The 15,110-nt window shown below is 36.6% G+C and overlaps 1 protein-coding gene across 1 annotated transcript in view; it reads left to right on the top strand.

Annotated features, from left to right (window-relative positions):
* Positions 1 to 15,110, top strand: part of TSBP1 (testis expressed basic protein 1) — a 65,345-nt gene that overhangs the window by 49,390 nt on the left and 845 nt on the right. Inside the window, exons 30-32 of the mRNA XM_040249037.1 lie at positions 8,670 to 8,690; positions 9,484 to 9,498; positions 14,379 to 15,110. The exon at positions 14,379 to 15,110 is cut by the window's right edge and continues 845 nt beyond it. Of these exons, the coding sequence (XP_040104971.1) occupies positions 8,670 to 8,690; positions 9,484 to 9,498; positions 14,379 to 15,110 (768 nt within the window). The remainder of the gene's footprint in view (positions 1 to 8,669; positions 8,691 to 9,483; positions 9,499 to 14,378) is intronic.

Here is a 15,110-nt window from a genome sequence, read left to right as displayed (position 1 = left end):
TGCCTTCTCTGACATAAACGTTAAATAGATTTAAAAACAAGATCCAACCATATTCTGCCCATAGGAGAATTATTTCAGCTCTAAACACACAGAAGCATGTGCGAAGTGAAGGGACAGAATAATATCCTTCATGTAAGTGGAAACAAAAACAAAGCAGAGGTAGATATACTTCAGTTCAGTCAGTTCAGTCCAGTTCAGTCGCTCAGTCATGTCCATCTCTTTGCGACCCCATGGACTGCAGCCCACTCAGGCTTCCCTGTCCATAACCAACTCCCAGAGTTTACTCAAACTCATGTCCATTGAGTCGGTGATGCCATCCAACTATCTCATCTCTGTCATCCCCTTCTCCTCCCACCTTCAATCTCTCCCAGCATCAGGGTCTTTCCTGATGAGTCAGTTCTTCGCATCAGGTAGACAAAGTAATGGAGTTTTAGCTTCAACATCAGTCCTTCCAATGAATGTTCAGAACTGATTTCCTTTAGGATGGACTAGTTGGATCTCCTTGCAGTCCAAAGGACTCTCAAGACTCTTCTCCAACACCACAGTTCAAAGGTATTAATTCTTCGGCACTCAGCTTTCTTTGGAGAAGGCAAAGGCAACCCACTCCAGTACTCTTGCCTGGAAAATCCCATGGATGGAGGAGCCTGGCGGGCTGAAGTCCATGGGGTCGCTAAGAGTCGGAAACGACTGAGCAACTTCACTTTCACATTTCACTTTCATGCATTGGAGAAGGAAATGGCAGCCCACTCCAGTGTTCTTGCCTGGAGAATCACAGGGATGGGGCAGCCTGGTGGGCTGCCATCTACAGGGTCGCATAGAGTCTGAAGCGACTTAGCAGCAGGAGCAGCTTTCTTTATAGTCCAACTCTCACATCCATACATGACTACTGGAAAAACCATAGCTTTGACTAGATGGACCTTTGTTGGAAAACCAATGTCTCTGCTTTTTAATAAGCTGTCTAGGTTGGTCATAACTTTTCTTCCAAGGAGCAAGCATCTTTTAATTTCATGGCTGCAGTCAGCATCTGCAGTGATTTTGGAGCCCAAAGAAATAAAGTCTGACACTGTTCCCACTGTTTCCTCATCTATTTCCCATGAACTGATGGGACCAGATGCCATGATCTTAGTTTTCTGAATGTTGAGTTTTATGCCAACTTTTTCACTCTCTTCTCTCACTTTCATCAATAGGTTCTTTAGTTCTTCTTTGCTTTCTGCCATAAGGGTGGTGGCATCTGCGTATCTGAGGTTTATTGATATTTCTCCCAGCAATCTTGATTCCAGCTTGTGCTTCATCCAGGCCAGCATTTCTCATGATGTACTCTGCATATAAGCTAAATAAGCAGGGTGACAATATACAGTCTTGACGTACTCCTTTCCCTATTTGGAACCAGTCTGTGTTCCATGTCCAGTTCTAACTGTTGCTTCTTGAACTGCATACAGATTTCTCAGGAGGCACGTCAGGTGGTCTGGTATTCCCATCTCTTTCAGAATTTTCCACAGTTTATTGTGATCCACACAGTCAAAGGCTTTGGCATAGTCAATAAACAGAAAGTAGATGTTTTTCTGGAACTCTCGTGCTTTTTCAATGATCCAGCAGATGTTGGCAATTTGATCTCTGGTTCCTCTGCCTTTTCTAAATCCAGCTTGAACATCTAGAAGTTCACAGTTCACATACGGTTGAAGCCTGGCTTGGACATACTTACCTGAGACAAAATAAACTTTAAGCCAAAAACAGTAATAAGAGACAAACAAAGTCATTACATAATAAGGAAAGGTTCACATCAAGAAAATATAACCATTGTGAATATATATGCACCCAACACTGGCGCACCTAAATATATTGTCAGTTATAATATTGAAGGGACCTCTTTGATTTCTTTCATCAGTGTTTTAAAGTTTTCTGTATATAGGTCTTTAGTTTCTTTAGGTAGATATATTCCTAAGTATTTTATTCTTTTTGTTGCAATGGTGAATGGAATTGTTTTCTTAATTTCTTCTTCTACTTTCTCATTATTAGTGTATACGAATGCAAGGGATTTCTGTGTGTTGATTTTATATCCTGCAACTTTACTATATTCATTAATTAGCTCTAGTAATTTTCTGGTAGAGTCTTTAGTGTTTTCTATGTAGAGGATCATGTCATCTGCAAACAGTGAGAGTTTTACTTCTTCTTTTCCAATTTGGATTCCTTTTATTTCTTTTTCTGCTCTGATTGCTGTGGCTAAAACTTCCAGAACTATGTTGAATAGTAGTGGTGAAAGTGGGCACCCTTGTCTTGTTCCTGACTTTAGGGGAAATGCTTTCAATTTTTCACCATTGAGGATAATGTTTGCTGTGGGTTTGTCATATATAGCTTTTATTATGTTGAGGTATGTTCCTTCTATTCCTGCTTTCTGGAGAGTTTTTATCATAAATGGATGTTGAATTTTGTCAAAGGCCTTCTCTGCATCTATTGAGATAATCATATGGTTTTTATTTTTCAATTTGTTAATGTGGTGAATTACGTTGATTGATTTGCGGATGTTGAAGAATCCTTGCATCCCTGGGATAAAGCCCACTTGGTCATGGTGTATGATCTTTTTAATGTGTTGTTGGATTCTGATTGCTAGAATTTTGTTGAGGATTTTTGCATCTATGTTCATCAGTGATATTGGCCTGTAGTTTTCCTTTTTTGTAGTATCTTTGTCAGGTTTTGGTATTAGGGTGATGGTGGCCTCATAGAATGAGTTTGGAAGTTTCCCTTCCTCTGCAATTTTCTGGAAGAGTTTGAGTAGGATAGGTGTTAACTCTTCTCGAAATTTTTGGTAGAATTCAGCTGTGAAGCCGTCTGGACCTGGGCTTTTGTTTGCTGGAAGATTTCTGATTACAGTTTCAATTTCCGTGCTTGTGATGGGTCTGTTAAGATTGTCTATTTCTTCCTGGTTTAGTTTTGGAAAATTGTATTTTTCTAAGAATTTGTCCATTTCCTCCAGGTTGTCCATTTTATTGGCATATAATTGCTGATAGTAGTCTCTTATGATCCTTTGTATTTCTGTGTTGTCTGTTGTGATCTCTCCATTTTCATTTCTAATTTTATTGATTTGATTTTTCTCTCTTTGCTTCTTGATGAGTCTGGCTAATGGTCTGTCAATTTTATTTATCCTTTCAAAGAACCAGCTTTTGGCTTTGTTGATTTTTGCTATGGTCTCTTTTGTTTCTTTTGCATTTATTTCTGCCCTAATTTTTAAGATTTCTTTCCTTCTGCTAACTCTGGGGTTCTCTAATTCTTCCTTTTCTAGTTGCTTTAGGTGTAGAGTTAGGTTATTTATTTGACTTTTTTCTTGTTTCTTGAGGTATGCCTGTATTGCTATGAACTTTCCTCTTAGCACTGCTTTTATAGTGTCCCACAGGTTTTGGGTTGTTGTGTTTTCATTTTCATTAGTTTCTATGCATATTTTGATTTCTTTTTTGATTTCTTCTATGATTTGTTGGTTATTCAGAAGCGTGTTGTTCAGCCTCCATATGTTGGAATTTTTAATAGGTTTCCTCCTGTAATTGAGATCTAATCTTAGTGCATTATGGTCAGAAAAGATGCTTGGAATGATTTCGATTTTTTTGAATTTATCAAGGTTATATTTATGGCCCAGGATGTGATCTATCCTGGAGAAGGTTCCATGAGCACTTGAGAAAAAGGTGAAATTCATTGTTTTGGGGTGAAATGTCCTATAGATATCAATTAGGTCTAACTGGTCTAATGTATCATTTAAAGTTTGCGTTTGGAGAAATATACCATGCTCATGGATCGGAAGAATCAATATAGTGAAAATGAGTATATTACCCAAAGCAATCTACAAATTCAATGCAATCCCTATCAAGATACCGGCGATATTTTTCACAGAACTAGAACAAATAATTTCAAGATTTGTATGGAAATACAAAAAACCACGAATAGCCAAAGCAATCTTGAGAAAGAAGGATGGAACTGGAGGAATCAATTTGCCTGACTTCAGGCTCTACTACAAAGCCACAGTCATCAAGACAGTATGGTATTGGCACAAAGACAGACATATAGATCAATGGAACAAAATAGAAAGCCCAGAGATAAATCCACATACATATGGACACCTTATCTTTGACAAAGGAGGCAAGAATATACAATGGAGTAAAGACAATCTCTTTAACAAGTGGTGCTGGGAAAACTGGTCAACCACTTGTAAAAGAATGAAGCTAGATCACTTTCTAACACCACACACAAAGATAAACTCAAAATGGATTAAAGATCTAAATGTAAGACCAGAAACTATAAAACTCTTAGAGGAGAACATAGGCAAAACACTCTCTGACATAAACCACAGCAGGATCCTCTATGATCCACCTCCCAGAATTCTGGAAATAAAAGCAAAAATAAACAAATGGGATCTAATTAAAATTAAAAGCTTCTGCACAACAAAGGAAAACATAAGCAAAGTGAAAAGACAGCCTTCCGAATGGGAGAAAATAATAGCAAATGAAGCAACTGACAAACAACTAATCTCAAAAATATACAAGCAACTCCTGCAGCTCAATTCCAGAAAAATAAACGACCCAATAAAAAAATGGGCCAAAGAACTAAATAGACATTTCTCCAAAGAAGACATACGGATGGCTAACAAACACATGAAAAGATGCTCAACATCACTCATTATAAGAGAAATGCAAATCAAAACCACAATGAGGTACCACTTCACACCAGTCAGAATGTCTGCGATCCAAAAATCTGCAAGCAACAAATGCTGGAGAGGGTGTGGAGAGAAGGGAACCCTCCTACACTGTTGGTGGGAGTGCAAACTAGTACAGCCACTATGGAGAACAGTGTGGAGATTCCTTAAAAAATTGCATATAGAAATGCCTTATGACCCAGCAATCCCACTGTTGGGCATACACACAGAGGAAACCAGAATTGAAAGAAACACATGTACCCCAATGTTCATCGCAGCACTGTTTATAATAGCTAGGACATGGAAACAACCTAGATGTCCATCAGTAGATGAATGGATAAGAAAGCTGTGGTACATATACACAATGGAGTATTACTCAGCCATTAAAAAGAATACATTTGAATCAGTTCTGATGAGATGGATGAAACTGGAGCCGATTATACAGAGTGAAGTGAGCCAGAAAGAAAAACACCAATACAGTATACTAACACATATATATGGAATTTAGGAAGATGGCAATGATGACCCTGTATACAGGACAGCAAAAGAGACACAGATGTGTATAGCGGACTTTTGGACTCAGAGGGAGAGGGAGAGGGTGTGATGATTTGGGAGAATGGCATTGAAACATGTATAATAACATGTAAGAATCGAAATACCAGTCTATGTCTGATGCAGGATATGACACGCTTGGGGCTGACGCGCGGGGATGACCCAGAGAGATGTTGTGGGGAGGGGGGTGGGAGGGGGGTTCATGTTTGGGAACGCATGTACACCTGTGGTGGATTCATGTCAATCTATGCCAAAACCAATACAGAATTGTAAAGTAAAAATTAAAAATAAATAAATAAATTAAAAAAAAAAAAAAAAAATATTGAAGGGAGAAAGAGATAACAATACAATAACAGCAGGCGACCTCAATATCCCACTATCAGCAATAGATAGATCATCCAGAGAGAAAATCAACAGAGAAGTGCTGAAATTGAACTATAAGCTAGACCAAATGAACTTAACAGACATATATAGAACATTCCATCCAACAGCAACAAAATACACATTCTTCTCAAGTGCAATTGGAACTCTCTCAGGGACAGATCATCAGTACAGTTCAGTTTAGTCGTTCAGTCGTGTCCAACTCTTTGTTACCCCATGAATCACAGCATGCCAGGCAACTCACAGAGTTCACCCAAACTCATGTGCATCCAGTCGATGATGCCATCCAGCCATCTCATCCTCTGTTGTCCCCTTCTCCTCCTGCCCCTAATCCCTCCCAGCATCAGAGTCTTTTCCCATGAGTCAACTCTTCACATGAGGTGGCCAAAATATTGGAGATTCAGCCTCAGCATCAGTCTTTCCAATGAACATCCAGGACTGGTCTCCTTTAGGATGGACTGGTTGGATCTCCTTGCAGTCCAAGGGACTCTCAAGAGTCTTCTCCAACACCACAGTTCAAAAGCATCAATTCTTCGGCACTCAGCTTTCTTCACAGTCCAACTCTCACATCCATACATGACCACAGGAAAAACCATAGCCTTGACTATATAGAAAATATCAAAGATGCAACCAAAAAACTTTTGGAACTAGTCAACAATTTCAGTAAGGCTTCCGACACAAAGGCTCCCCTGGTGATTCAGACAGTAAAGCATCTGCCTACAATGTGGGAGACCCAGGTTCAATCCCTGGGTCAGGAAGATCCTCTGGAGAAGGAAATGGCAACCCACTCCATTATTCTTGCCTGGAAAATCCCATGGACAGAAGAGCCTGGTAGGCTACAGTCCATGGGATCACGAAGAGTCAGACATGACTGAGCGACTTCACTTTCACTTTCACTTTTCTGATATAAAATCAATATTTGGGAATCAATTGCACTTCTACACACTAATAATCAAACTGAAAAAGTAATAAAGACAACTTTCCCATTCACAGTAACATCAAAACCAATAAAATATCTAGGAACAAATTTAACCAAGAAAGGGAAATCACTGTACAACAGAAACTATTAACACTTTGCTAAAAGAAATAAAAGAAAAAACAATGGAAAGCCATCCCCAATGTTCGTGGATCAGAAGAATTAATACTGTTAAAATGTTCACACTACCCAAAGCCATCTATAGGTTTCAAAACAATCCCCATTAAAATGGTATTCTTCATATTCAACACAGAAATAGAAGAAAAAAAAGTCTTAAAATTTGTATGGAACCACAAAGAACTCAAATCCTGATGGGAAAAAAAACAAAACTAGATATGTCACATTTCCTGATCTCAAACTATATTACAAAACTATAGTAATTAAAACAGTATGGTACTGGCATAAAAATAAATCAATGTAACCAAATAGCTCAGAATTAAACCTTCGCATACAGTCAACTCATATGCAACAAGGAAGCCAAGCACATCCAATGGGAAAAAGATAGTCTCTTCAGCAAATGGCATTTCACCTCACACCCGGTAGAATGGCTATACCCTTGAGTGTGAGATAACAACTGTAACAAGGATGCAGAGAGAAGAGAAACCTTGTGCACTGTTGATGGGAATGTAAATTAGTTCAATCACTATGGAAAACAATAAAGAGATTCCTCAAGAAATTAAAAGTGGATCTACCAAATTATCCAGCAGTGCCTCTTCTGCTATATACCCAAAGGAAATGAGACAGGATATCAATGAGATATATGTATTCCCATGTTTATTGCATCATATTCACAATAGCCAAGATATGGAAACAACCCAAGTGCCCATCAATGGATGAATGAATAAAGAAGATGTGGCATACAATCATTCCTCTGTATTCAGGGGTGCAGCATCTAAGTATTCAACCAACCATGTATAGAAAACATTTGGGAATAAAAATGCCAGAAACTTCCAAAAAGCAAAACTTGAATTAGCCACATGCAAACAACTGCTTACACAGCATTTACACTGTGTTAGGTAGGTGAAGTCGCTCAGTTGTGTCCAACTCTTTGCGACCCTGTGGACAGTAACCTACTAGGCTTCTCCATCCATGGGATTCTCCAGGCAAGAATACTGGAGTGGCTTGCCATTTCCTTCTCCAGGGGATCTTCCCAACCCAGGGATCAAACCCAGGTCTCCCGCATTGGAGGCAGACACTTTAACCTCTGAGCTACCAGGGAAGCTCCAACACTGTGTTAGGTACTATAATAAATCTAGAAATGATTTAAGTATACAGGAGGATGTTCATAGATTTTATGCAAATATGACACCATTTTATAATAAGAAACTTGAGCTCCATGGATTTGGGCAGGAAGTGCAGAGAATAAAATATCTCCCACAGATACTGAGGGATGACTGTATGTATACACTGAAATATTATTCACAGTCATGAGAAAGCACATATCACCATTTGCAACAATATGGATGCACCATGAGTATATTACGCTAAGTGGATAAGTGAGAGAAAGAGGAAGTAAAGTACTACATGTACTCTATATGTGGAATCTAAAAAAGTCAAACTAGTAAAAAACAGAAGTAAAATGGTGGTTACCAGGGCATTGGGGGTGCAGGTATAGGAGAGATGCTTAAGGATACAAACTTCCAACAAAGTAGTAAATAAGATCTGGAGATCTGATACACAGTATAGTGAATATAGACAACAAGACTATAACTGTCAAACTTGCTAAGAGATTACAACATAAGAATTCCAACCACTAAAAAGAAAGGATCATTACATAATATCATAGAGTTGCTAATGATCCTGCAAAGATTTTCATATTACAATATATAAAATATATCAAATTAACATGTATATTTCAAATCTGCATAATGTTGTATGTCAATTATATATATTCATTAAAACATCTTTAAATAAAGTAGCTAATCACAACAGACCAAGAGAAGGGGGAAGGGAAAGGAAGGTTTTCCATATTAAAATAAATAGAACTTAATTGTTCATGACACAGATTGCAACCAGTGCAGAGGATTGAGGGTTGAAGAAGAGAAACCCAATACCTACTGCTGTGTTTATCTTTGTCTCTTTCAGTGGACAGTTCTGGAAAAGTCAGTAAGTTTGAATCATTTCCTTGCCTTATCTATTTCTGTGTCTAGATACTTTGAGTTTTTTTCCCAGATATTTTTGTATTCCAAGTTCTTCTACCTTAGAGTAATCAGTATTTCTTAAATAAGTGATTTTCTCTTATTTTTACTTCCTTTTCTCTATTTTTTCTTTGTCACCAAATATAATGGTCTTGTAGTTGGTCCTGATTATTTACTACCAAACATTATTGGCAGTGTATATTCCCAGCTAGTCTGTCACAAAAGAGTCTGTTTTCTTCATGCTGAAATCTGGCAATAGATAATTTTTACTAAAAAAAAAAAAAGCCCTAGGATTGACATAATGATAGATGTCAGAAAAAGATGGTGATTTTGATAACTGACTAATGATACATATTTTTCAAACTGAAGTAGAGTGGGTAAAAATCTGACTTGTAAGAGAATAATGAAAGGTGGAAACAGTTTGAATTTTGGTAGAATATTACTTACCCACAGATTCAAATCCATTAAATGGCTTTCTAATGTTTGCATCTTACTTCTCTATGGAGTAGCATATGGAGTTTTGGCCACCAGGATTCCTGAGTATGAAACAGAGGGCTTTATACTCCCTGGAAGTCCTATTTCTGGATTCACCAACAAAGATAGTGAAGGACAGGGAAGCCTGGCATGCTAACGTCCATGGGGTCACAAAGAGTTGGATATGACTTAGGACTGAGCAACAACCAACAAAGGGTATCATTGAGAACTGGGTTCTTCTTGAGTTATAAAAGTCCAACTGACTTCCTTTTGTATTTCATTTTTAGCACTATCTCCTATGGGTAAGTTCATTATCTATTCACAACTTTGATATTTTACATTATTTATAGTTATTGTCTGACCTGATTGTTTTTACTCCCCAAATAGTCTTGTGCTTCCAAGGTCATTTTAAATGTCCCTATTCTCCAAAATTTTCCAACACTTTCAGCAACTGTTTTTGGAGAGGTTGCTGTAGAGGAGATCAAGTTTACACAAAAGGGTGTGATAGATTACTAAGTTGTAGGCATTGCTATTCATCAATACCACTGGAAAACACACTGGAGACAATTTTTGCTTTATGTCATATATCAGTACAGTTCAGTTGCTCAGTCATGTCTAACTATTTGAGACCCCATGGACTGCAGCATGCCAGGCTTCCCAGTCCATCACCAATGCCTGGAGCTTGCTCAAACTCATGTCCATTGAGTCAGTGATGCCATCCAACTATCTCATCCTCTGTCGTCCCCTTCTCCTGATGTCTGCAATCTTTCCCAGCATTAGGGTCTTTACTAATGAGTCAGCTCTTCGCATCAGGTGCCCAAAGTACTGAAGCTTCAGCTTAAGCATCAGTCCTTCCAATGAATGTTCAGGATTGATTTCCTTTAGGACTGACTGGTTTGATCTCCTTGCAGTCCAAGGAACTCTCAAGAGTCTTCTACAACATATGTCATAGATATATGACAACAATTTTTGAAACAATACTTTAGTATTTTTTATACTATGTTCCTAAAGCCAAGATAGTCTATTTTCTCTGCCCTCTAACTCTTATTTCAAATTAAAAATAATGGACTAAGAAAATAGAAAAAAAATTTCAAGATTTTAAAAAGGGTGCTATAGTATCTGGCCATCTTCTAGGCTCTGAAAAAGAATCTCCTTACTGACTCCCAGGAAAATACAATGAAAGACTGATTTCTGAATTCTGTTAGCTCTTTGCTGGTAATTTAGAACTCTATTTAGTTATAAGTGAAGTTCAACTGAATCACATTGATAAGAAAAAGAAAACTACTTAAAAACAAAATTTTATGGACTTCCTGTTGCCTTTTAAATAACTTTACCTTTGAGAGATATAGTAGGTATTGAACACCTCTTATATACTGTGCACTGTGCTAGGCACTAGAGAAGGAAATGGAAACCCACTCCAGTATTCTTGCCTGGAGAATCCCATGGACAAGGGAGCCTGACGGGCTGCAGTCCATATAGTCCATACAGGGTTGCACAGAGTCGGACATGACTGAAGCAACTTAGCATGCATGCGTGCGTGTGCTAGGCATTTTCAAAAACAGTATGACTTATTTCTACTATAGCCCTGCCTGGAAACTATTATTATCCCCCACTTTACAGATCAGGAAAATGGTTCAGACATGCCCAAGTTAAAAGAATTTGTAAACAGCAATGTCAGGATCTAAAACCAGGATTTCTTGTCTCTGAAGTACACACATTTTCCACATCAACACATTGCCTCCTATACTGAACCAGCAATGCCTTTTTTGTAATTAGACCTGAAACCTTATCTACAAATCAGATATTTTTAAATACAAACATATACCTACTAAAAAACCTATATAATTAAATGCGTAAAGAATCCTTTTAAAAATAGAAGACATCTCATTTAAATCGATTAAGCTTTTAACTTTTTTAAATTCAGATTTGTCTATATCAGCATTATTTAACTAAGAGCTCAATCTTCAATGAAATCTTATAAAACAAAACAGAACAATAACTTAAAACTGTGGAAAATGTCACCATAAGAAACAATATTTAAATGTCATGAGATACATTTCAAGTCTCTCAAACCGTTCTAACCACTGGTAAACACAAAATATGTCTATATTTAATCATAGTTAAGGCTTACTGTTCTTTCTCAGTTCACACTTAGAAGGAGGGTGGGTTTGTGGGTGGGGGAAGCAGGCAAAATTGAAAGGGACAATTATTTTCTTTTGATTCACAGAACAAAGAACATACATTCAGACTAGTCCTGAGGTGTCTGTAGCTCTCAAATGCCCTCCCCACATGGGGAAGGTGATAATACTGTGTATGTTTTCCTAACAAAAAGAAAGTGGGCTATAGGAAGGGATTGCAGGGGGATTCATTTTTAATGAATATTTCTTAATTGCCAGCTTAATCTTTTAAACTATCTCCTGGTGAAAGATATGTTATTGACAATATTTCAAACATATTCTTCCCAGTTGATATTTTCAGTGCAAAGAAGTTAAGATTTAATTCATAGTTCAAAGAAAGATTTAAAACAGATCAGCCCATCAAACTTCATCATCCTCTCAAGCTGAGTTTATTTTCTCACCTCCACTTTCAACTAATAAGTATATGATCTTTCAAAACTTAACCTGAAGCCTGAGAACTATGATTCATCTCTCCAATACTTAAAGATCTTTTAGAGTCTACATCTGATTGTGCTCTAATGATCACTAAATTAAAAACCTAATAAGATTAATATCCAACAAACCCCATGATCTATTTTCTACCTTATTTAACTATCACAGAATTAGAATTATTAATGTGATAGTTGTTTCATGATATCACTTAGCTTTAGTAAAAATTAATCCAATTTAAAGTTTTTAATCAGCCTGAATACAATGATCACTAAAATTTTAATTAAGTCTTTTGATTATACTATAATTTTTTTGTATAGGCTCTTGCCTGCAATAAATGGACTTTCAACCAGAGCTTACAAATTTTTATAATACAGAGATTATGTGGTTCAAGGGAAAGAAAAGATTTATATATTATCTAGAAATTTAGGAGAAGGGACAGACGAACTTAAAATTTGATGAAAGAATGATCTGTGGCTTACTTCTGCAATTCAAAGTTGAAATAGGGGTAAATTTCACTTTATGGGATAACTAGATTTCTAAAAAATAAATCCTAGAAAATCTATTTCTGATAATTAACTTTAAAGCAGAAAACATACAGCAAAGATATTAAAATAACCAAGGGTATGAAGATACTGTTAGAAGTAACTAAGAGGTATTTTAGATTAGGAGGTTCAGTAGAAAAGCATGCTCTTTACCACACCACACCCCCAAACAAAGTGTCCACTGGTAGTGCTGTCAAAATCAAAATATTCTGGATTTTCTCAATACAGAAATGCTTAAGATATGTTACCACTGATTTTCATTAGAAAGTTGGAAATGGGTTTTTCTAGAATAAAATATCCATATTAATATCTTGCTGAGCAGTACTAGGGAAGAAAATATACAGAAGGGCTCAAAAAGCATTACTGCAGGGTTCTTAATGTTATATTTATCTTGGTGTCAAAGTCTTAAACTACCAAACAGAAAACACTGAGTTACAATATCCAGTTTGATTCAGAGTTACCTTCTTACCTAATTCAAGTATCTCACTTATTTATAACTAGTAGAATTCAGTTATGTATATATTAATTTTTCAAACATCAAACCCTAAATGTACCAAAGAGCTTCCTATATTAAAAACTGAAGTTAAATTTTAAGCACTAAATCTTTCTGTAATGCAATTAACCCTTTCTCTAAATTATTTGGTTGCAACTAAGAATGTCTTGATAGATCAGAGAGAGTTTTGATAGATCAGAGACAGAGACAGACAGACATGTGTCTGTTTCACGTGGCAGTAATAATAGTTAACATTTATTCACTACATACTGTGTTTCATGCACTGAACTGACTGCTTAACTTAGATAGTATTGATATTTAATCCTCCTTATACTTCTGTGAAGTAGCTACTTATACTTCTGTGAAGTACCTATTCTCATTTTACAGATTAGAAAGTTTCCCCAACATCACCCAGCTAGTCAAGTATGGAGTCGGATTTAAACCAGTCTGTCTCTAAAGGCCATGCTCTGTCTGTCTAGAATCCTTAAACAGCTGAACAAAGTGGGCAGAAAAGACTAAATATGAAAAAAGTAAGTCTTTGGGGATTAACTGATTTACTCAAATAAACCCAGCTAACAGGGATGTTTTTAAGTCTTAAATTTAGTATTCTTTCTATGCCATTAAATATTAAATATTGGATTTGCTCAAGGCAAGGCATCCCTCTGCTTCATGGCAAGAACCCACACAAGTTTCCTTGGTACTACAATTACTGTTTTTTCTTAATCCAGGGAATCAAATCATCAAAAAAAAAAAAGGCAAAATCTAACAAATTCAAGTTTATAAAACACACAGAAATTGAGACTCAAAATGTTGATTTACCTATATATGAAACAAAGGACTTGAAATTTTTGTATAATGCGTTAGCAGGTGTCTAGGGTATCAGTTAAAACTGACCTTTGAAGTCTGACTACTCAGGTTCAAATCCCAGCTCCATCATCTTCTTCATCACCATATTCACACTCATTTAAACATTCTGTACCTTAGTTTATTAATCTGTAAAATAGGGATAGTAATAGTATCTACCCTATATAGTTTCTGTGAGGATTAAATGAGTTAATACATACAAAGCACTCAGAACATTATTGCCTGGTATATGGTAAGCACTAAATAATTATCAGCTAGCACTAGCATTACTTTTGCATATTAATAAGATATGCTTTTATTCAATAAGGAAAGCATATTTTGAATTTCTTCTTTCTATTTTAAGAAACAATCATTGCTTTCTATAATTTTTCTAGAATTAAATTCTATTTCTTTTTGGAATACATCCTCCATTAGCTATCAAATATTATTTATTAGACACAATATATTGAACAAATGCCAGTTCATTTTGAAAACATTTTACCTTTTCTTCCATTAATCTTTTGATTTATTGAAAAAAGTCTGAAAAGTTATCAATATTTATATAATTTTATGTGTAGAGTTTCACCATTTTATATTTTGAGGAAACTCTCAAGTTATCTCCATTTGTCAATTTTATGTAGGAATAAAACAAAAATACTTGATATCTGAATCATGCACTTTTGTTGTGTGCTCAGTTATATTTCCAGGTTACGTGGATGGAGAACTTATTAAAAAATCAGATTCCAAAGCCCAGATTTTAAAAAGTGGAAGCACTACAAAGTTTCAGAGTAGCCAAGAAGAAAACAAGGAAGAACTACAGAAAAAAATCTCATTTATAGATTCTGATGAAGTCGTGATAGCAGAGCACAAAAGAGAATTAAGCAATTTCCAAGATGTTGAGTTGCAGAAAGGTAAGATAGAAATGGAAGTCAAGGTAAAAGACAGTAATGCTGAGATAATGAAAAGACGAGAATCCCAAGAAAAAGCGAGAGACATGAAAATGCCAAGAGAAGCAGCAGCCCAAGTAGAGAAGAGTGAGGCTGAAGTACCGCAAGGACAGGAAGCCAAAGTAGAGAAGAATGAGGCCGAAACAGCACAAGGGCAGGAAGCCCGGGGAAAGAAAAGTGAAGTCAAAATACCAAAAGGACAGGAAGCCCAACAAGAGGAGAGTGAAGTCAAAATACTACGAGGACAGGAAGCCCAAATAAAGAAAAGTGAAGCCAAGATACCAAAAGAACAGGATGTCCAAGTGGAAAAGAGTGAGGCCAAAGTACCACAAGGACAGGACACCCAAGCAGAGAAAAGTGAAGCCAAGATACCAAAAGAACAGGACACCCAAGTAGAAAAGAGTGAGGCCAAAGTACCACTAGGACAGGACACCCAAGCAGAGAAAAGTGAAGCCAAAATACCAAAAGGACAGGATGTCC

The sequence above is a fragment of the Oryx dammah genome, unplaced genomic scaffold, assembly GCF_014754425.2.
Source record: "Oryx dammah isolate SB20612 unplaced genomic scaffold, SCBI_Odam_1.1 HiC_scaffold_11, whole genome shotgun sequence".
Lineage (NCBI taxonomy): Eukaryota > Metazoa > Chordata > Mammalia > Artiodactyla > Bovidae > Oryx > Oryx dammah.
Note: the sequence above shows the minus strand (reverse complement) of the source record. Positions and strands in the feature narration are given on the sequence as shown.